At 41.2% G+C, this 23865-nt stretch overlaps 1 protein-coding gene across 1 annotated transcript in view; it reads right to left on the reverse strand.

Moving 5' to 3' along the window:
* Positions 1-5336: 5336 nt before the first annotated feature.
* JPH1 (junctophilin 1) overlaps positions 5337-23865 on the reverse strand; it is a 173746-nt gene continuing 155217 nt past the window's right edge. Inside the window, exons 5-6 of the mRNA XM_068237515.1 lie at positions 12835-12930; positions 5337-11880 (exon numbers count right to left, since the gene is read on the reverse strand). Coding sequence (XP_068093616.1) covers positions 12850-12930 — 81 coding nt within the window. The 3' untranslated portion in view covers positions 5337-11880; positions 12835-12849. The remainder of the gene's footprint in view (positions 11881-12834; positions 12931-23865) is intronic.

Raw genomic sequence — 23865 nt, forward strand, 5'->3', positions numbered from 1 at the left:
ACTACGTCCTGGAGGCATAAATGGTTAAAGTTACTTTTATTCAGCAAGTAGTTTGACGGGAAATTACATAGGTGTCTCTCAAAACATAATAAAACTATGTACAATAGGCATTATTGTGGACAAAAAAACATTTCTCAGCTTTTATTTACATTTGAGCAATAAGTGTTCAGTCCAAAATTATTCATACCCTTCACAAACCAAGGCCAAGCTGTTCTAAGGCATAGACAAAGGAGCTCAATGAGGACCTGCGGCTGCCGCATTGTGGCTGTTCACAAGTCAGGAAACGGCTACAAGGCCATTTGTAAATGTTTTCAAGTTCCAGTGGCTACAGTGCAAAGTATAATTAAAAAAATTTCAAGCAGGAAGAAAAGAGATCCGGGCACAAGCTCTGCAGTAGAATGACACCTTTATTTCATCCCCAGCATTTGCTGACATAATGAATTGTATGTGTAATACAGATAACAAAACATTGGTAGCAAAGAAGATCTCTTATCTTTATTTTCAGGTATATAGCTTTTATTAATAAAACAAACAAATCATTGCATCATTCTGTCATATTTGCAATTATAAACCACACACTGTATTTTAAACTATAAAAAAGAGCAGAGCTAATGACCCTTTGATCATCCCTGCAGAAAAACCTTATCTGAAGCTGTGTATAACTGTTTCTTTGATGTATAAGTGCTTCAGAAAATAGGATTGTCTCTTAGGTCGGAGAGTTTAGAGCTGCTCTTTTGCATAGATAAAAACTGAAGTTTCTTAACTCTTCCTGTACTGGAAACAATACGAGACTCATTTTTTTGCTACTGATGTTCTATTTATTAGCTGTACTACACATACAATTCACTATATCTTAAGTTTATTTTTACTTCAGATTCCCTTTAAAAACAGACATACCTGAACAGATCCTATACATAACTGTAGGAGTCATCGTCATGTCCAGTTACTCATTGATCTCCACTGTGGGAAATAGTTAGATTTACAGTCGAGTGTCAGCTCAGCCCTAGTGAGGAGGTACCTCCACAATCAAATTGCAACAAAAAACCCAGATAGTAGTTTCTATTGCTCTTATTAATAAAGCTTGGAAATTATTATTTTTTTGTTTTGTTTAATTTTTTACTTAAAACAGCATCAGCGTCCAGTTACACAAAGTGTTAACGCTACCAGCAGGAACTTATTCAAATAACATGAACTGAGATTCAGAAAAGACATTTAAACACAATAATGTGAGCTGCACTTTCGTGGGCTGGAATTCGCCTATTGCTAATGACATTTTTAGCTATATTAGCAAGTACATTCTGTTTTATTTTAAATGTAACTAAAATAAAGTGTACTGTTATTTCTCCTGCCTTCCAGGAACAGCTGTGGAGGGATTCATTCTGTAGTTGCAGCTCCGGCCGGCCACTGCTGTTGTACTCGGATTGTAAAGGTTACGTTTCTGCCCTGTAGCACTGGCATTTTTTAACTTCCTAGTTTAACTTTTTGATTTATTTTTACTTTTTAACCATTTCCGTTACCATATCCTAAGATACTGGTATAAGCACAGAAAACAGGTTCAAAGCAGATAGCCAGGATTTTTTGTCAGATCACAAATCTGTGATGTTTATGCAAAGAAGGCAGCTGCGTCATTTGAGCAGCTCATCCACCACACAGTGTTGTGTAGTGGTATTGGGAGGGACTGGTCTGCTAATATCAATTTCATTGGCTCTTGAACCCACATGATCACAAAAGAAGTAAATTGAAAAGATAAAAACACCAAAAACCGCCTCTGGTCCTTAAGGAAACAGAGCCATGGGGTCCCCAATTAGTTATTTTTCTGCTTTGCAAACTTTTTTTTTTAATTAAAAATTCCAATAACTCTGTATATTTATTGATCTGTCAGCCCACTCCTATGTATTTCCTTTTTCTTCTGTGGGCATTGGGATATTAGTGCCAAGTATGTCCAGGTACTATTGGCAGGGATTAGTAAAAAGCAAATTAAACAAAGATTATGCATGAACTATTAAAATATATCTATAGCTTTACTTTGTTGTATGAGTTTTTTGGTTGTCCCCTAAATTGACCTTAGAGTGTGGTAGGGACAGTAGACTGACTATGGTAAGAATTAGACTGTAAGCTTCTTTGAGGGACAGTCAGCGGCAGAAGTCTGTACTCTGTAAAGCAAGGGTCCCTAAACTTTTTCAGTCAAGGGCCAAGTCAACATACTTCAGACTACTGGGGGGCTGGAGTATACATAAAATGATATAGAAAAACGTTACATTGTACCTCAGTATTGTAGACCGCTCCTATTAACATGTGCCCCTAATGTCTCCCTGCAAAAGCCTGCAGCACAATCCGAAGTTCGAAGTCTTTGCGGGTCAGACAAAGAAGCATACCCAGGTGACAACCTGTCGTCCAATTGGACAACAGTGAATGATTGGAAGCCAGTGAATGACTGCTTTCTGCCTTCCATGTGGATGGGTGGAGCCAGCACTGCTATTCTATATGTGGGCTGCCAATTTTTAAAGATGCAGCGGTCCGCATATATAAGTAATACATTTTGTGTGTGTGGGGCCGGTAAAAAAGCATCAAGGGGACGCATTTGGCGCGGGCCTTAGTTTGAGGACCAATGCTGTAAAGCATTGCAGGAGTCAGTACTATATAAATACATAATACAGTAGAATCCCTTTATAGCGAATGGACTGGGCAAAGTGGTTTAATATCTCAGAAGTGTACTATAGCAGAAATTGCCATACTTAAGCACATAAGGTATGCTATTGTACTGTATCTTAATTCAGTCAATAATTGGGAGTCATTTTTTCTCCAGTGCTTCAGGAAGCGTGCACAGACAGTGTCTATGCTATATCAAAATGTACTGTGCTTAACATGCAGATATTTTCATGTAATATAACAGCATGCATAGGAAGCATAGGTTTTACAAGTTAATGCAGGTACAGTACTTGAAGTGTGCTCCTCTGCCCATATTTCGATGCAGCCTGGATGATACTGTAGCATTGCAGCCATGCACAAGCAAGTCACAGATAATCAACAACGCCTCAATAATCAGGCAGCAGCTTACTAAGGACGTCTCACCGGCTGATGCTTTTGAAGTAATCCGTACAGGCCCAGTGTAGTGCGCAAATACTGAGCAGGCTACAGTTGGCTGCCAGTCCGCCCACAGCTCATGAGACTCCGACTAACGTATGTATGATGCATGTGCACGCCCACATTCCACTATACCGAGATACAGAATACCGAAGAGGCCAAACAAACAGGTTTACTATAACAGAAGTTCTATTATATCAGGGTTTACTATAACAGGTATTACTCTCATGTATGGGCAGCACAGTGGCGTAGTGGGTAACGCTCTCGCCTTGCAGTGCTGGGTCCCCGGTGCGATTCCCAGCCAGGTCAACATCTGCAAGGAGTTTGTATGTTCTCCCCGTGTCTGCGTGGGTTTCCTCCCACATCCTGAAATCATACAGATAAGTTAATTGGCTTCCCCCAAAATTGGCCCTAGACTACGATACATACACTACACGATACATACATAGACATATGCCTATGGTAAGCATTAGATTGTGAGCTCCTCTGAGGGACAGTTAGTGACGAGCCTATATATACTCTGTAAAGCTCTGCGGAAGATGTCGGCGCTATATAAATACTAAATAATAATAATAATGTACAAATAACAGTGCTTGGCTGGGCCCTGGACATTTAGTTTACTATACCCAAAGTTTTACTATATCAGAGTTTACTAGAAAGATATTATACTGTAATATTAATATGCTGACTATTTTCTGGCATTAAACGTGTCTACGATGGGCAAGTGAGCATCAAACGTGGACCCTGGTGCAAAATAACGTCTTGGTGCCCACATACCAGAGGGCACCTTCAGAAGTCTTTGGTCCTTATTTCATTATTTTTTTCTTCTAGGGGATATTTTCGATTAATATAGTTATTTTAAACAAAAAATAATAAAATAATCTCCAAGGAGAAAATGGGAATTTAGTAGGGTCTAATCACTAATGTCTCAATGGGAGCACTGCACTGCAAGAGTACTACACACTATTGCCTCTTATAATGAGTAATTTCTAAGGATCACCACACACAAAACACATTTTTATATTTCTTAATTCGAGACTTACAAAACATTTTTATTGTATTGTAACATTTAACAAATCTGACCAATGGATCACACACGGCTTTAATTTTCCCCCAATAATGAAAAATAAATATTAAAAAAATTGCCTGGTCTATGGACCATGGCACGCATGCCATGAAGCTTTTCTCCTGAGATAATTTACATGTTCTTTTTAAAATAACTGAAAAATACCAAAAAGTTGGTGAAAAAGTAATATGAAAATTATTTTGAGTATTTTTTGCTTGCTGGTGTTTTAAAAGACATTTTTAACAAGGTGTGAAAATATCACCTGGGAGAAAAAACTCAGGAGAAACAGGGCATATGCAATTCACTTTTTCTCCTGAGTTTTCTCCTAGGAGAAAATTTTTCATCTTCGATTTAAAATACATTTTTAGCACTTTGCAATGGAAAAAGTACCAAAAAGTAGGTGATAAATACTGTCGAAATAATTTTGAGTATTTGTTTTCTTGCTGATTGTTTAAAATACATTTTATTTACAAGTTGTGAAAATATCACCTAGGAGAAAACTCAGGTGAAAAAGTGAATTGCATATGGCCCACAGTGTATTATATGCATAGGGGCCCATATAATCAAGAAATTGACAATCTATCCTGCACCATTCAATTTTCAAAAATTGGAAGGGAGAGTGGCTGGCACTAGACCCGAACAGGAGGCGGACTGGCCCTGCACCGGATTCTGACCCAGCAATTACGTGCACCTCATATTGAGCATCTTGCAAGAAAAACAAAAGAACGTGGAGGCACTGTAAATGCAAAAAAGGGTACCTTTAATCAACGGTGCACAGGCATCGGGTATGCAGTGGGGGTGACAAAGGTCTAACAGCCGTTTCGCTTAAAAATAAGCTTCCTCAGAGCACACTTTGGTGGCCTTTGAGGAAGCTTATTTTTAAGCGAAACGGCTGTCAGGCCTTTGTCACCCCCACTGCATACCCGATGTCTGTGCACCGTTGATTAAAGATACCCTTTTTTGCATTTACAGTGCCTTCCACGTTCTTGTTTTTCTTGCACCATTCAATTTTCATGAAAATTGATCAGAAAAATCAGCCACTCCTGATCAATTTATGTTGATAATTTTTCCCCTATATTTCTCTCTCAATTTTTCTGTACAATGATCATGTTTATCGAACTGCTGTAAAATTAAATATTTATTTTGTCCGGTGTGGCCACCTGAAAGGCAAGAAAGCTTAGCTGAATAAATACAATTTAGGCAAGGTAGATGAAGACCGTATTTATTGAATCGGGTAAACTGTAATCTCATCATAGTGAAAACTGTAACTCAACAATTCAGTTTCAGAAAGATAAATAAGGGACCCTTCAAGGAAAGACTTTCTTCCACAGCAAGAAACTTAAATAGACAAACATTCCACATACATTGGCAGACTGCTTGCTGTCCAAAAAAAGAAAAAAAAATAGTGTACAGTATAACCAATTATAAATAGCCTTTTTATGTAAAATACAGCTGTGCACATCTTTAAAAAAATACCAACATTTTCTGTTTCAGCTTTGTGTTTGTTTTGTTATAAAAGCCTATAAATCATACATATAAATTTAAACGACATAATTTATTTATAAACATTGTTATAAGAGGTCTATTACTCATGTCAAAAAAAAAATATGGGAAACAGTTTTAAGAAACAGTTATTTCAGTAAGAAATGTATTGACTTCCCATCAAAAGAGGCATTTGGGCTATACAGGAGGCAAATATATTGTCAAATATATATATACACATATATAAGTATTTCAATAATTTAGTGTTTTATTTCTCTAGCTAAATCTATATCGCAAAATACCTTTCAATAAATATACACTTTAATCAATGTTTTATTACAGTCCGATCAAACCAAGGGATAATTAAAACAAAAATTCATAAATACCACTGCTCCCATCGTCCTTACTTAAAATTAATTCACATCACGCGTAATAATATTACACTTCAAAGGATAGCGAATACCGATATTACTAAGCATTTGCATTAAGCCATGCAGAGTACTTCAAACTCTTACAGATAAGCCCAAAACTTCAAATGCTGAAAAAAAGCCTCTTGGAGCCTTGGAACTTATATCCCTCTATGTCCATGCCCTTTTTAAGAATAGCGCCATAAAGTTCTATTTTTTTTTCCACCATATAAAAAAAATAAATTAAAACAAAATAAAAAAACTCAATATAAGGTAGTAAACTGACATGCCAATATAAAAATATGCACTGTGTAAAAATTGCACATTAGACAAGCATAGGTCAAAGGGATTTAAGAATTAATTAAGGAATCAATACAGGGCAAGCCTAACAATTTAAAGGAAATTACAGATCCTGTGACCCCCTATGTACACAATATGCTCCATGTTCCTCCATGTGGCAAGAGTTTTCAATAATAAACCAAAAATTGACAAAGGTTTAGGCTACGATTACCGTGGGGCTTTGCAGTGTGGCGAGTGGCTGAATTGTAACACGGAACATCGCAGCAATGTGGTGTTCACCGTTTGGACTTTGTGGTGAAGTTGATTAGAGTCCGATACCCCAACACACCGCATACAGTGCGTTACCGCAAAACAAACGCGTTAACAGCGACGGTGAAACATGCTTTTCATTGACTATAAGTGATGCAATGTGCGGATAACAAGAGGCATCGATTTTCCGTTGGGTTACACGGAACGCAATGCCCACTGTGAACGTAGCCTAAAGCTCAACTCCAAGCATACAATTGGAAACCATAATTTCATGTATTCTGATAAAGAACGCACAGACGCAAATTTTTGCAGCCGTGCTAACAGTTAGCACTGTTTTGTGAATCAAGCCCATAATCAAAAATTTACAAAAATGTGAGGGTTATACACCTTTTGTGACAACTGGGCAAAATGATACACGGGGCTATGTCCATAATACATGACTTTAACATATGGCTATGTCCATATTCCACATACTTTGTCACAGCTATACAGTGCGCTTACCGTCCCCGTTTTTCCACATGCAGTAAAAGCAGTTTGCTATTCTGGTAGGTTTTCGTCAGAATTTACCACATGCGGTGAAATGTGCCGTATTTTACAATATTTTACCGAAAATTGGAATCCTCATGAAAAATGGGGGGCATGTTAGCACATTATTCGAATAATACCAATCAGTTGAAGACCTGCCTGTACCTGGCGGTAAAGTCAATTCGTGTGCATTTTACAGTTTGTAGTGGAGTTCCTATTCCTGTTTTAGTGGCATTCCTATTCAAGCTGTGTAATAGAAAATAATAGCAGAAATACAACTCCAAATATTTACTGGATTTTATTTTAATAAGGAATGCCTATTAATATTAAATATATATAAATTTTCTGCATTTTCAAAAAATGAGGAGAAATGTTTCAGAATTTCTAATACAAAGGGAAAATACCCAATGCGGGATTTCACTGACAAAAAAAATACTTACCACACATAGCTACCAGATTTGAGGCCAATGGGTTTATATTTCTTGCCCCTTTTAAAATGTTTACCTCCAAAACATTCACGGATGCCAATTCACTACAGTAGCTGAAAGGTCAGCAGCTTTATGCAGCAAAATACTACTGTTAGGGCCCATTCACACTAGAGCGTTTTGCCGGCGGTTTTGGCAAAACGCTCAAGTGCTAGCACTTTTTAAAGCGCTAGTGCAATGATACCCTATGGGCCTTTTCTCACTTGGGCGATTTGCGTTAATCACCGGCGATTAACGCAAACGTGTAGCCTGCACCATTTTCAGGCAATTTCCCGGCGATCGCGTTTCAGTGCTATAGAAGCGCTAAACGCGATCGTGGAAAAATCGCTGCAGTGTCCAGTGATTTTTCCACATTAAATTGCAGAAAAATCACTCCCGCTCGCTTTTAAGTGTGAATGGGGCCTTAGAAGTCTTGCCTGGTGGAAGAGCCCTCTAAACCTAGGTGCGTCTTATACGGCGGAAAATATAGTAATTTTTTTTTTTTACATAAGGATTTGAGTGAGAGAGTTTGTTTCTCTTGGTAAAACTGGTTTGATGCATGATGTGTAGCAATGGCCAATGAGACGCATTCTGCAGAATTGTGCAGATTTTGTACACAAATTTGTGCAGCATGAAAATAGACCATTCACATTGCACCATGGAGGGATATGATTGGCCCATTTTCAAGCTGCATACCTTTGCATAATCTTCCATCTGCTCTCAACTTAGACCACTCCTTATTCACTAATTAAGCTGCTGCCATATGCATCTCATCAGCTCCCTGCAAAAATTCAAATCCCGTGAAGCCAACATTTGCCATTTTGGCAAATCTCATCATACTCATCACTAGGGATGGTCCATGAGCTGCAAAGAATCACTAGTTGATGCAGAACTATGCAATTTTAATGCAAATTTATGCATCTTGAAAATGGACCAAAATCAAATCCCACCTTGGAGTCATTCCATTGGTCCATTTACGAGCTGCATAAATCTGCATAAACCCCACGTGACATAATAGCAAACCTTTTTCTCTTCCACATATTTCTTGTGCCACTACAATTTACAAACCAGTGCAGGATCTCTCTAGGGTACAACCACCCGGCTAGGAGGGGCTAAAGACAGTAAATATTGAAGGTCAATTCAAGATACATTTTCAAGTAGTCTCCTAACAAATTTATGGCCACGTCCTTTTAATTGTGCAAAACGTGCCAAGATATAACGTTTGTGCCTATTTTGTCAAGTAGCAAAAATAATTAATAATTTTTCTTTAATCTCTTATATATTCTGAAAAAGTAGCAATATTTAATTTAAAAAATATGTTCTTTGGGTTTTCCTGAGAACGACAGTGTATGAATGCCTTTGACTCCTAAGTAGGGATGGTCAATGAGATGCAAATAATTTTGAGTTGATGCAAGATTATGCAAATGTATGCATCTTGAAAATTGATTAGTCGAATTTTACCCCAACAGGATTTCATTGGTTCATTTTCAAGCTGCATACATTTGCATAATACTGCATCAACTCAAAATTATTTGCATCCCGTTGACCATCCCTACTAAGTCGTCTTTTTGCTGCACCTCGGACTAATACCGAGCACATATCAGGGATTATTATTTAGTGAGGCATCAGAAATAAAAGGGCTGCAACACATTCTAATGGGCTACAGTGCATAATTAAGCCAACGAATTATCCCTTTTTACATCAGTTTCTCCATAAATCATGCATTCGACATGTAGGTGTATGCAAACCAAAATAACTCCCAATATATTTATATATATTACATTACACTGCAGGGATGAACAAAGAAGATCACTGCCTAAGAACTGCTTCCGACGGGCTACCGCAAGAATAGGTGTAACCTTTTTTTCCATATATTTTCCTGAAATATATCAGCAGTACAGACAGTGGTTTGTGAGTTTTGGCACAACCTTATGTACATATCAATACATACATAAAAAGTAACTACAGTAACTAGCACAAGCAAAAATACATTGTGTAAAAGTATCTGCCTAAAACAAAAAGATAAAACAGCCAAAATTAAGCCTTGGCCATAAACTGTAAATATGCATGCCTCAGACTGGAGGGATCCATTTTGTAAATGGACGCCATCTTGAACTAGTCCTTTATTCAGTAGTAATAACACCTGAACACACTTGGTGCCAGTGGCCCACAGGAACCAGATTTCATGTTTGCTATGCTTACTGTTAGAAAATTATTTGATATTGCTTGGTTGCTTTGGGGTTAATGAGCTTTGTAAGATATTTTAAATTAGAGCAACTCTTTTTTTAAGTGGTCCTGTAGTGAGTGGGATATGGAGGTCGCCATATTTATTTTCCTTTAAACAATTATTGATCTTTCTGGCTCAAGTAGTGTCTGAATCACACATCAGTGTAGCCATTGTTTGGGCTGAACACCTGATCTGCATACTGGTTCTGAGTTTACAGCTTGATGCATTACAGGCAGAGAACCAGCAGGACAGCCAGGCAAATGGCATGGTTTGAAGAAAAATAATAAGAGAACTTCTGGATTTTTCTCTCTCACTGCAGGGTCTCTTTAGTTCTGAAACCTCCACCTCAAAGGTGATCTCTCTGATGAAACCTGCAGTTCTACGTTAGTAACAAGCACCACAGTAAGGGGACTAGTATGCCACCAAGACTAAAGACGATCTGCAGTCCTTGGGTGAGGCTACCTAGTGATAGTTTTAGAGAGTTAATAGAAACACTTAACATCAGAACCTTCTCAGCTGCAGGGCACTGGTCTATCAGGACATTCAGCAGTGACAACACTTAGTACAGCTGTGCTGTAGCAGAGTCACTGCACATTACTGTTACTGCCACGGAAGCACATGTCCATAGTCAATGCTCAGCTGCTTGACTGGTTAGACACCTCTATGCAACGTTTCCCAACCTACGAGGATCATCCAGGTTTGGCATAAATCTCCAAAGCCTCAGGAGGATGCACAAAGGCATACTACAGGTAATATTACTTTGTAGCATCATATGATTTGATTCACTTTTCCTTTTCTGTCTAGAGTTCTTCTAGAACCATAATTTATAGGAGAAGTCTCTTGTTACCCAAGTTAAACATTTTGGAGTTACGAATCATAGCTGTGCCCCTGGGCTGCAGACCTATACAGCAGTTTCACGGCTAGTTGCCACCTCTGGAGAAAGGAACAGCTTTGAGAAAATATACTTTTTTAGATGTTGGTATGAAAGCCTAAATATTTCCCGAATATTTGTATTGTAATTTTTTTTTACATCATATTAGACAGACTGTTAGCAACGACATGATGAAGGGGAGGGTTGTCCATACAATATGGTTTGTTAAACTCTTCCTCATGTATCTGACTGTTAGATGCCTTAAAGTGCTGTGGATTAGCATAGGCTGTTATTCTTTACAAGGGGGTTAGGTTATATGGCCAACAAGCGTGCAAGCAGTGTTTAGTGGAGTTCTTCTTTAATACTTAACAAATGATAGGCTCTAGTCTAGCCATAGTAGCTCAGTTAACAAAATGGGTTCCTTCAGTATGCACAGAGCTGGTTCAGCTATTTAAACTTCAGAATAAGTGACAAAAGTTATTTAAAAAGTTGGCAACTATTTGATTCTAGTTGTGTAACTCAGTGTGAAGTTTTCCCTGTGTTCCCTTGACAGAGTGGTAGACCGTTATGGCTCTCCATAAAGGTCTACACCAACAGAGAAATTAGCCTCCGAGCACAAGCAAATGAAACACTATCTTCCAAAACGCTGCAGGAGATGTTAAAAGCAGCAGGTAATGGAATAAGACTGGTGAGTGATGCCGCTAACTATTTCTTCGGAGATAGAAGCAAACTTTGGAACTGCATCCACAGCAACTGAATCCTCTGTGCACATTCCGCTGGCACCGGCTCTCCTATCTCCACGCTATAAACGTCAGGTCGGCAAAATAGCAAGGCAGCTGTTGGCTTCCGTCAACAAAAAGTGCTGCTCTGTACATTTCCAGTTCAATCACACTCTGCTGGGACAGGCACAGCGGCCATCTTCACCCACTAGGCTGTTTCAGCAGATTTGTGCCTTCAAACATCGCATCTGACCTCTGCTTTCTGTGGAGCCCAAAAGAGGTAAGCCGAAGATCAGAAGAGGCCCACAGGCTCATACGTGTAGCATTATTTTTTATGTTTTTAAGTGTCAGCTATCTCTCTTCCCAAGCTGAAATCCAAGCCTTCTCATTCCTGTATCTGTATTACGATGACATGTGCCATAAAAAACGGCTTATGACACAAAGGACAGGAATTTGGCACCAACATTTCCGGTTGTCCAATCGTTACTGCAAGGATAAGAAAAAGAGAGGAAAATCAATGGGTACAGGTTTACTGTGTACATATTGTAAACATTCCTATTAGCATTGCTCTTAGCAACCCACGGACATAGAGTAGTACTGTGAAGGGTTGTCAGGGCCAACGTTCACAATTACTGGACAGTTACAGGACATTCACATACTCAAATAAGCGCTTTAAGGGCAGAGACACACCACAGAGCACTTTTCAGGGCTGGTGCACACTACAAAAGCTTTTCTAAGCACTTTGTGATTTTAAAAGCTCTTGCTAATGTTATCCTATGTGTGTGTTCACACTGGAGCGATGTGATTTTGTAAAAATCCCCATAACATTGCATTAGCAAGAACCTTTGAAATATCTAGCACCAGCCCTGAATCAGTTTTCATTGAAAAAAAAAAAAACAAAAAAAAAAAAACGCTCCTATTGCATTAAAATTGCAGAAAAATAGCCACGATCCACATTTTTCAAAAAACATGATCGGGGCAATTTTGCTGTTGTTTTAATGTAAGTCCTAGGGAGTGTGTTTTTTGTTTTTAAAATAAAAACTGTCCATATATCTAAACTTTACGGAAGCTCGAAATTTGGATTTGGCAGGAAGTGCATCTGATTGGTCTAGCTCAAAGCTCCACAAAATTTGTATGCAAACTTGACAGCTGATAGCTTCCGATTGCCACTTTTTGCATTGGCCACATTCGAATTACTGCACCTAATGCTTTATAAGGCTCGAGTCCAAAAATATTCCATGATGCACAAAGAGAAAGTCGTTCATGTTGCCATTTACGTGTATTGTGTGACCTCTCTATGTAGTTTTTACTGACCTAGACCACAGGCGAGTCCATGCAACACAGGACATCAAGTGCAACAATGTCACGGAGTTTGTATCTAAAACACAATTTGCGTAATTTTTTTTAAACTTTATTACTGCAGAATATATCAAATCTTACCTGTACCAGCAGCAATCAGGTAAGAAAATGGACGAAAAGAATAGCTAACCCAACGTTTAGAAGCATCACCAAGGCAATCATGATTGAATTGGGTCTCTGCAAAGAAAAAAAATTAACAACTTATAAAAAGGAGTTGAAAGTGGCAGAACACTGACATAACAGTCAATAAAAATGTGGTTTCTACTTTTAATAACCCAGACAGTTATTATATTTGCTGTTTACAAATTCTCAAAAGTACAGTTTATCTGCTCTGAAAACTGCAATTGCATTTTATTTCATAGCTGCTGTATTTATATATATTAAAATCTATCCAGTGATCACTTCTCAGCTGTACACATACTAAAAGTAGAGAAAGCTTAGTTTCAGCATTTTGCTAGTGTTTACTAAATGTAGCTGACAAAGGAATGCAAACAAAATAAAATGTTATCACCTCTTCAGATGCAGTACCAATGGGAAAAGGGAAGGGAAAATTGTTGCCAATCAATCACCCATCACTCTATCTTTCACTAGGTATATATAACCCAAACGCCACAATTGTAGTCAAACAATTACACTGTGACAGAATTGACGTGAATAGGTATGGGTTTTTATTTCTTTCTTAGTGATTTACCAAAGTATAAAAAGGTGTGCCTAGACACATCATCATTTAAAAAACAGCGCTATTGTACAATAACTTAATCACACTGTCCGCCAGACACACCATCCGAACACACCACATGCACACGGGCCCATTTCCAGAAAGAGAAAAAATGCCAAATTTTCCAATAATTCTCTTAGAGTTGATACTAGAGGCGGAGACAAGTCCCCAAGATATCAGAAAAAAACAAAACAAAAAAAACCCCTCTTTGGATGCAGCCAGAAGCTTTCCACTGAAGCAAGGAGCTTCCCACTGAAGAACAAAGTGCTGTGTTTAACTGTTTGAATGCTGTTCTGCTACATATTTTTTTGTGGTAGTAGGTTATATGCTGTAAATATTCTTTTGTGAACAAAGAGGAAATGCTGAGTTTCATACAACTTTAAAGGAATATAGTATGGAAGAGAGAGAAAAAACAAAACACTGGAACTGGAGTTCAAAGTAGATGGCAAAACACAGTATTCCCCCTTTGGCCCTCCCCTTGTACAGAATTAACACACTGCGCACTCTGATATAAAATGAGTGGCAGCCGTAGTGAGGAGATAAAGCAGCAACAATAATTTAGTGCAGCGAGACTCCTGCACAGCTGTTTTCCCTGGAAATAGTAAAGCGTATATTTGCAGATCGGTGGTCCCACTGTGTGTCCAATCCATTTATTCTAACAGCTGGAAAGGCCAGATATGACATTCTCAGTGTGTCCCCCGAGCACAGCGGCAGGTGAAGAGAGGACAGCGAGAGAGCCACACAGGCTCAGAAAACAAATGTGCAGCACATTACTCACTGACTGCAGCTACAAGCAGCACAGAATCATCCTGCAATCATCACGGCCCCACTAAAAGCTCATTTTACACTGAAAACAGAGGCTGACTCGGTGCCCAGCAGCTGAGCCTGCCTGCTCATTAACTGAATGAATTCAATACATTCACAGCTCATTTATAAAGGGCTTTACTCTGTAACTGAAAAGGCCGGGATAACATTACAATTTCTTTGGAATTAGGAATTGTCCCTGAACTATACAAATGGAGCATGATGGATTGATTTAATACATCATATTTCAGATTATAATTTGTTACTATAAGGTTGCAATCACAAAATAGAAAAAAAGCAGGGTTTGCAGCATAGGTCAGTTTCAGGCAGACGATTAAAATGAACCTGAAGCGAAAAAAACTCATGGTATAATGAAAAGTATGTGTAGTACGGATAACAAATAGATCATCAGTAGCAGTTATATTGCTATTTTTTATAATATTGCATTATTCTGTTATATTTTCAGTTTATAAACCACACAACTGTCTTTTAAGCTATAAAACAAAGCAGAAATAATGACCATTTGAACTTTCCTGCAGTAAAACCTTATCTCAAGCTGTCTCTCACTGTTTCTTGGCTGTTTAAGTGCGTCAGAAAACAGGACTGTATTCGTCTCAGTGGGTCAAAGAGCTCAGATAAGCTCTTTTGCATAGAGAACTAACATTTTTTAACTCTTCGTATACTGGAAAACAATATGAGGCTCTTGTCTTTGCTACTAATATTCTATTCCTTTTTCGTACTACACGTACAATTCATTATCTCATAAGTTTATTTTTGCTTCATGTTTGCTTTAAATGGCATTTGCAATTCTGTCCAGCCTAACCCATGATTCAGGGCCCGGTTCCACTTGTGTGATGCGAATTCGTCGTGGAAACGGATTCGCATGCGGATGCGAATTTTACCGCAAATTTGCGTATGTTTTTGCATGTAAGTAAGTATGCGAATTTAACCATGTGAGTGACAGTGTGCTTTTACATTGATCTTATGTGAAAACGTACACGAATTCGCATGGAAAATTCGCATAGCAAAAAAGCATGCGAATTTCCTATTAAATACATTGTATGCGAATCGCACACTGCCTTGCGGTGTTGGAATTCTGATGGCTCTGCTGTGAAGATTTTTCCTGCACACAAAACCGCACAGGATGTCTGATAAGTGGAAACAGGCCCATCCACTTGTATTGGTTATGCGAATCTGCATGCAGATTCACGGAAACAGGTCCTCAGATTTCTTAGCAACAGAAAGCAGCCAGGATAGCCTCTCCCACAGCAGCATGCCATCTTCACAGAGCAGGTCAGTAGCTAAAGTCACATACACACCTAGGATAACTGTTGCCTGAAACAATCATTCCTGGTATTTGGTGGGATACGGATAGAGAAAGGCATTGTGGGAGGTGACATGAAGCTGTTGAGGGTGTACTTCAACCCATGAGGTGTAGCAAAAAAAAAAAAAAAAAAAAAAAGGACAACTATAGGGCTGGTTCAGACGGACGTTTGGAGGCGTCGCGTTCATTGGCGTCGCGGTGGCAATGCGTTCGGCCTTTCAGCAGCGTTCGCGTTGTGTTCGGATGCGGTCGCGATTTTTCTTCCCCTAGGGGAACATTACCCGTCGCGGTTAACCGCCCCTGGAAGCAACATGTAGCTTCCAGGGGCTCCTTGAACGCCAGTGAAAATCGGGACCCGAACGCCGCGTTCGTGTAAACGCGTATGAAAGCTTGGTACAAACGCTCCCATTCACTTGAATGGGAGCGTTTAACGCCAAGCCCCGAACGCTGGCGGTAAACGCTGCACAAACGTCCATCTGAACCAGCTTAGGTGTGAAGAATTTAAGAATATGGAGACTGCCATATTTATTTTCTTTCAATCAATACCAGCTACCTGGCAGCCCTGCTGGTCTATTTGGCTGCAGTGGTGTCTGAATAACATGAGAAACAAGCATGCAGCAAATTTTGTCAGATCTGACCATAATGTCAAACCCATATGCAATTCACTTTTTCACCTGAGTTTTCTCCTAGGCGATCTTTTTAAACTTGTCAATAAAATGCCTTTTAAACCACCAGCAAGCAAAAAAAATACTTAAAATAATTCTGATAGTACTTTTTCCCCAACTTTTCGGTACTTTTTCCATTGCACTGTGATAAAAAGTTCTTATGAATCAGAGATGAAAAATGATCTCCTAGGAGAAAACTGAAAAAGTGAATTGCATATGGGCCCTGATCTGCTGCATGCTTTTTCAGGGTCTGTGGCTAAAAGGCAGAGGATCAGCAGGACAGCCAAGCAACTTGTATTGTTTAAAAGGAAATAAGTATGGCAGCCTCCATATCCCTCTCCCTTAAGTTGTTCTTTAAGATTTCTGTTTATCAAGCAGAAGCGGTTTCAGCAGACAAAGTCGAATATCTGCAGTACTTCTGTGAACATGGTGTACTGCCCTGAGTGTACACAGCAGGCAGCCTCTCCACAGCATAAATACAAGAAAACTCACACATGCTTTGCTTTACAAAGGAAAACAAATATCCCTTCAGGCAATGTGTTATGTACCCGGATATACGAGGATATTTACTGAAGAAATTCTCCACACTATGCACATTTCTCAGGCCGCCAGCTTATTTATACCAGTTCATCTTCACGTGTTATACAGAACTTCACCATATTTCTAGGCAGCCTGCTTGCTTTCTCTTAGTTGAATAATGCTAGAAGAAACCTCACAATTTAGGGGAACCCTACAGCAAATGGCGGGAGGAGAAATACAGTAGTAGCCAATCATTCTGCCAAGCGTAAGGTGCCTGGTATACCCACACAGTCAGATTTTTCCTGAGCCGAATGCTCAGATATGGATTAAAATGTAATGGGGCCCTAGGCAAGGCAGTAAATTTGTGTTCCTTTTGGTAAGCTGAAGTGCAGAGAGGTCGAAGAAGGCGGCAGAAGTTGCTACTTAACACCCACTAGGCCCCAAGCACCTGCCTAGGATGCCTGGTGGATGACCCTGCTCTGTGAATGTTATCTGCTGTCTCCTCTATGTCATTAAAATCCCCCCCCCCCCCAAAAAAGGCCAAACTGACAATAGAAAATTCTACCAGCTATCAGGTTGTTCATCGATTAGCTTATAGGAGCAAAGTGGTAGACAAGACACGCGTTTCATTGCCCAAATGTGCTTGGCAAACCACACTACAGCGCACTTCTTCTCTCTGAATTTAGCTGGTGGGCAGGTCCATCAGAGATGACCATGTGACACCTAAAAGAGGAAGAGTAAATACTATCCTACATTTGTCACCTTCCTTGCATGACAGTAGAAACCATGTATGCTATATGAAAGGGGGTCCACATAATGTAGGTGGTGAGCAATGGTTCCCTACAGCTCTGCAGAGACGGATACCAGCGCAGTGTGCACGGAGGACCCAAATGGCGACCAAAAACATAGAAGACAGGTGAATTGATCCAGAACGGAAGGAGGAAATAGGCTCACACTGATTCCACCCTCAGCATCCTCAGCGTATGCGGGCTCCGGGAAAAAGCTGTGACATCACAATTGTGCGTTCCGCTCCTACTCAGCTCTGTTTTAAGTGTCAATTGTAAACAGATGCTATGCTTAACTACCTAACGACCGCCCCACGCCAATGGGCATGGCCGCGGCTTCAGCCCCAGGATCGCCTAACGCCAATTGGCGGCAGGTCCTGGGGCCGGCTACTGCAGGAGATCGCGTGCAGGCTGCACGCGCATCTCCTGCTTGGTGGGCGGAACGGAGCCTTCAGTCTCCGAACGGCGATCACCGCTCGGGAGACTGTTAGATGGCGAAACAGCCATCTAATTACCATGTACAGAGCTGCGATCAGCAGCAGCGCTCTACTGGGGACAGCCGTGTCCCCTCCATTGTGTCAGGAGTGATCAGCGGTCATAGGCTGATGCCTATGACAGCTGATCACAGGGATTGGCTGGTGGGGAAAGGGTGGGGATACTAAATAAATAAATAGCTAAAAAAATATTTTAAAAAACACAAATAAATATTTATATATAAAAAAAATAAACATCTGGGGGGCGATCAGACCCCACCAACAGAGACCACTTGTGTGCGGAGTTGTGCGGCCCTGCAGCTTGGCCTTAAAGGGGAACTGAAGAGAGAGGTATATGGAGGCTGCAATGTTTATTTCATTTTAAGCAATACCAGTTGCCTGGCAGCCCTGCTGATCCTCTGCCTCTAATACTATTAGCCATAGCCCCTGAACAAGCATCCAGCAGATCAGGTGTTTCAGACTTTAAAGTCAGATCTGACAAGACTAGCTGCATGCTTGTTTCTGGTGTTATTCAGATACTACTGCAGAGAAATAGACCAGCAGGGCTGCCAGGCAACTGGCATTGATTAAAAGGAAATAAATATGGAAGCCTCTGTATACCTCTTACTTCAGTTCCCCTTTAAAGCTGCTGTGGCCTATTAAAGGAATACTGTAGGGGTCGGGGGAACATTAGTTGACCTTACCCGGGGCTTCTAATGGTCCCCCGCAGACATCCTGTGCCCGCGCAGCCACTCACCGATGCTTCGGCCCTGCCTCCGGTTCACGTCTGGAATTTCAGACTTAAAAGTCTGAAAACCACTGCGCCTGCGTTGCCGTGTCCTCGCTCCCGCTGATGTCACCAGGAGCCTACTGCGCAGGTCCAGCATGGTCTGTGTCTGAGCGGTACGCTCCTGGTGACATCAGCGGGAGCGAGGAAATAGCAAAGCAGGCGCAGTGGTTTTCAGACTTTAAAGTTTGAAATTCCAGAAGTGAACCGGAGGCGGGGCCAGAGCATTGGGGAGTGGCTGCGCGGGCACAGGAAGTCTGCGGGGGACCGTTAGAAGCCCCGGGTAAGTTCAACTCATTTTCCCCCGACCCCACTACAGTATCCCTTTAAGCAAAAACTGGCCTGGTCTTTAGGGGGGTTTAGCATTGTAGTCCTCAAGTGGCTAAAGTAAAAAAAAAACAAAAAAAAACACATATATCCAGGCACATCGCCTCTAGTTAGGACATTAAATAAGTTATTAAAAATAGCAAAAAACAATTAACTCTTCCCACACTCACATGAAAATGCTCAAGCAAATGCATTCACAGATTCACTCATCCAGGCACAACTGTTATCCCTACAGCTAAGTTAAAAGCCAGGGTCTTAGTTCACAGAATGCATTCTTATGCTTAGTCACCTATACTGCGCAGAAATACCTACTTCTGCGCAGTGTAGGTGACTAAGCAAAATAATGCATTCTGTGAACTAAGAACATTTGCATGCGAGTGTGGGAAGGGTTAATTGTTTTTTTTCCTATGCTTAACTGTAGCGAGAGGTATGTGGAGGCTGCCATATTTATTTCCTTTTAAGCAATACAAGTTTCCTGGCTGTCCTACTGACCCTCTGCCTTTTAATACTTTTAGCCATAGCCCCTAAACAAGCATGCGGCAGATCAGGCGTTTCTGACATTAATGTCAGATATGATAAGATTAGGTGCATGCTTGTTTCTGGTGTTATTCAGACACTACTGCAGCCAAAGATCAGCAGCGCTGCCAGGCAACTGGTACTGTTTAAAAGCAAATAAATTAGGCAGCCTCCATATTCTTCTCACTACAGTTGTCCTTTAAGATGGGATCCTGTCATACATGCGCTGCTGCCTGATAAATAAAAACAAAAACGACACATTCAATTGATAAACTGTCTGAAATCAATCTGTTATTGACTGGTAACAGATTGCTGACGGATTTGTCTGCAAATCTGTCCCCCCCCCCCCCCCCCCCAAAAAAAAAGCTACCTTTGGAAAACGGTAGATTGCCGTGTAGAGATGACCTGCACCTGTGTCAAGAGACAATCTGCAATTAAAAAGAACCTGTAGATGGGTGGAGTGACCTTCTGCCAAGGCCCTGAAGTAACGTTCACATCCCCTGTAAGCAGCTGCCGGCCTGGCTCAGCACTGCTCCTGAAGCCTGAATGTGTGCGCACATTTTATTCAATTACCTCCCACGACAAACGCAGCAGAAATAAACCGACACGCAGAGTTTTGATTAGATCCCCAAAGAACGGTAATTCAGAACCAATGTGGCATATTAAAATGCCTTATTAGATAGCCTGTAATCCCCTTTAAGATGTAAATAAGAAGCAGCCCTCACTGATGAGGTAATCATAACTCCCCAGGCTACTGTTTCTGCTCTACAGCTATTTATACACTGCTTGCTAACCCTTTAGGTGTTCCATCAAACCAAAATGCACAGAGCCCTTTCTCTCTGCCTTCAGGGTGATGTCACAGGGGAGAGTTACACATTACAATTGTTTAAATTGTTTTTCTCACAAACACACACCCATTCACACTGTGTGTAGTGAAGCGCACGTGCTATTACACTGCATTACGCAAGCATTTCAACATATCTACAGCCACTTTCATGATACAGCACGGCAAAGTTATTACAGAATGCGTTTGTAAGGATCCCTTCTGCCGGCTGCAGCCGAGCAGTTTTGAGATTTCTGCCTGCATTTGGTTGCTTGGTTTTGTTTGCATTTGCCGTGAGAGTCTTTTGCTGTTTGCAAGCACACTGCAGTTCAGAGTAGCCCAGGATGTTGTCATAAATCCACCTATGGCTGGCTGCAGTTGAACTTGATTTCTTACATGCATGTGGTTGCATAATTTGGCATGCATTTGTAATGAGAGTTCTGTCCATTCCCAGACAGCTTGCACCTTTCAATCAGTGTAGCACTGGATTGCATGATTACCATTCAGCTGTGAGGGAATTTTCATGTCAGTTTCCATTGGCTGATGTCCACATAAAAGCCTGCCTCTCATTCCAGACCTGGCCCGACATAGCATCCAGCTTACCTGAGTTGTTGCTGGGTCCACGCTGTGAATATGCATTTTGTATTGCATTGCATTACCTTGCCTGCCTGAACGGTCACTGCACCCGCGGGGGGGGGGGGGGGGGGGGGGGGGGGTGCAGTGGAGTCTTACCACCCTGCTAGCTGGTGACTACCTTCACCACGTTGGTGACTGGTAGTTATCCTACTCGTCTGTTCCTGAGGACGTGACTATGGCAGCAGTTGCTATTAGTTACTCTCCTACCTGTTTGTCTTTTGTATCTGTGTGGATGTTTGTTACTGTACGCAAACATTCCTTCTGTCAGTCTGTTCCTGCTTGACCCATTTCCTGTGTATGTAACTATAGGCTGTGGTTGCTATTAGTTACGCTCTTTCTTATTTGTCTTGTTCAAGTCAGTGTGGATGCTTGCAAGTATTCAGTCTGTATCTCTGTTGTCTTTCTTGTTACTCAGTCGGAGGCTCAGGCGGCAGTCGCCCTGAGCAACCATTGTATCTTGTTCGCTAACAGCCAGTCTGTCTGTCTGTTTTGTTACTCAGATCAGAGGCTCAGTGCGGTGTCGCACTGAGCAACCATTGTGTCTTGTTTATTTGTGACGTATCGGAAGCCCAGAGCTGTGGTTGCTCTGGGCAATCTTGCTCCCTTGTTCATTACTCCTGTGATATCTGTGTAGCCTCTTCCATCACAAAGCTGCATAGTCTTGTTTGTCTGGTGGTACTCTGGCTTTCTTGCCCTCAGATGCTATACCTTGCACCTCCAAGGCCTGGGTGTAACCGAAGTTGGGCAGGTGTTGCTCTTCACCTCCCTTTCAAGCGGGGACGCGCCACATAGGGTGAAGAAGGTGGTGGTAGATTGGGGCATAGCGGTTGAAAAGAAAGCAGATCTGCCAGGCATTACAGCGTTATACTGCACATAGTGTGAATAAGCACATTCAAAACAATGGGCAGTGCGTTGCCCTATGTGGATAAGCACTGTGCATAATGAGAAAGAACCCTTGAAGCTGCAACCTTTACAGGCTGCCATTCCCAGTCCTCCAGATCTGACTCCACTGGCTCCATGCTTGTTCCAGGTGTTTGACTTAATACAGCTGAAGGCCAAAAGGTTGCCAGGTAATTAGCATTTGTAAATTGAGATATACGGTATATGTCAGCAGCCATGTTTCTCTCACGTAGGCCTCGTTCACACTCGGGCGCTTTCAGCACATGTTTCGCACTTTGCTGATTGCTGGCGATCACCAAAGCGCTGCAACACTAGTAAACCTATTGGATTACTCACACTGCAGCTATTGTGGAACGGCTGGGATTTCCGCCGATCGCAAATGTGCTGCATGCAGCTTTTCCCGGAGATTGTAATTTGTGGTTCCAAGTGTGAACGAAGCCTTAAAGGACGACTGTAGTTAGAGGAATATGGAGGCTGCCATATTTATTTCCTTTTAAACCATGCATATTGCCTGGCTGCCATGTTTTCCTACTGCTTTCAATACTTTTAAGCCATAGACCCTGAACAAGCATACAGATTAGATGTTTCTGAAAACAATATGATTAGCTGCATGCCTGTTACACGCGAGTGATTCAGAAACTACTGCAGCCAATGAGACCAGCAGAACAGCCAGGCAACTGGTATGGTGCAAAAGAAAATAAACATGGCAGCCTCCATATATTTCTTTCACTTCAGTTGGCTTTTATGGTCTCTTTAACCCTCTCCATGACCACTAACATTAGTCTTGAGGTGCACATACATTTATAGATGGGCACCCGATTTGGCCAAAAGATAGATCACTTTGTGATAAGAATCTGAGAGGGATCTATCCCTGCTACACACTGTATGTATATACAGTATACATAATATATTTAAATATCAGCATGAAAGCTATAAAAATCTGTGGAACCGCCGAAAATAATATTGTCACCCCCGGCCGACTGATGGGCCCCCCTCGGTCTGCCCAAACTAATAGTGCTCCTCCGGGCCCCTGCAAAGTATTTGCAACAGTGGAGTGCACTCACCTGTCCGGCCGGCACACTCCCTCCAGTCTGTGACCTTCTGCCTCCATCTCTGTGCACATTCTCTGTGGTCATAGAGAACAGACAAAGGTGAGAATGAAGATGAAGGACACAGGCTGGAGAACAGGTGAGCAGCAAGTGCGCCTTGCTGCAGGTCACTGGAGGACCACTATTAGGGGAGGAGGCGGGGAGACCGACACTGGCTATGGGGCCCCGGGCAATTTCCTACCACCACGTCCTCTAAGCTAGACCTTCCTTCCGGACCAATGGATGTTTTAGATCCATTTAGAAATTGAAATTACGATAGGGAAGTCCTGTTGGGACATCGATCCCTATCAGATGATTCGATCACAGTGAGGGCTTGGTGAGGATCAGTGACCAGAACATAAAACTCCCAAACAGCAGTTTTCAGATCATAATTAATGAAAACAATTACATATTATAATTGGCTATTTTTTATTTCACCTTTGGACGCATAGCAAGACATGTGGATGCTCTTCTATGATTGGAGAGATGTTTTACCCATTTCAGGAAACAATACTAATGTGGATTTGGACTGTCACTTCCATGGGACCCTAACAGTGGATGTAACACTTCATTATGGCATACCTATGAATCTGCCCCCGGGAGATTCGGGCGCAGGATAACGCTGATATACAGCTTACCCTGCTCCAGCACAAGTCCCGGCGGAGCTAATTACTATTCGCCCTCCAAACCGCCATGGATAGTGGGGAATGATTTAATTCAGCTTCCAGCTATTGCTGGCAGACAAAT

Source organism: Hyperolius riggenbachi, chromosome 5 (genome assembly GCF_040937935.1).
Source record: "Hyperolius riggenbachi isolate aHypRig1 chromosome 5, aHypRig1.pri, whole genome shotgun sequence".
Classification (NCBI taxonomy): Eukaryota; Metazoa; Chordata; class Amphibia; order Anura; family Hyperoliidae; genus Hyperolius; species Hyperolius riggenbachi.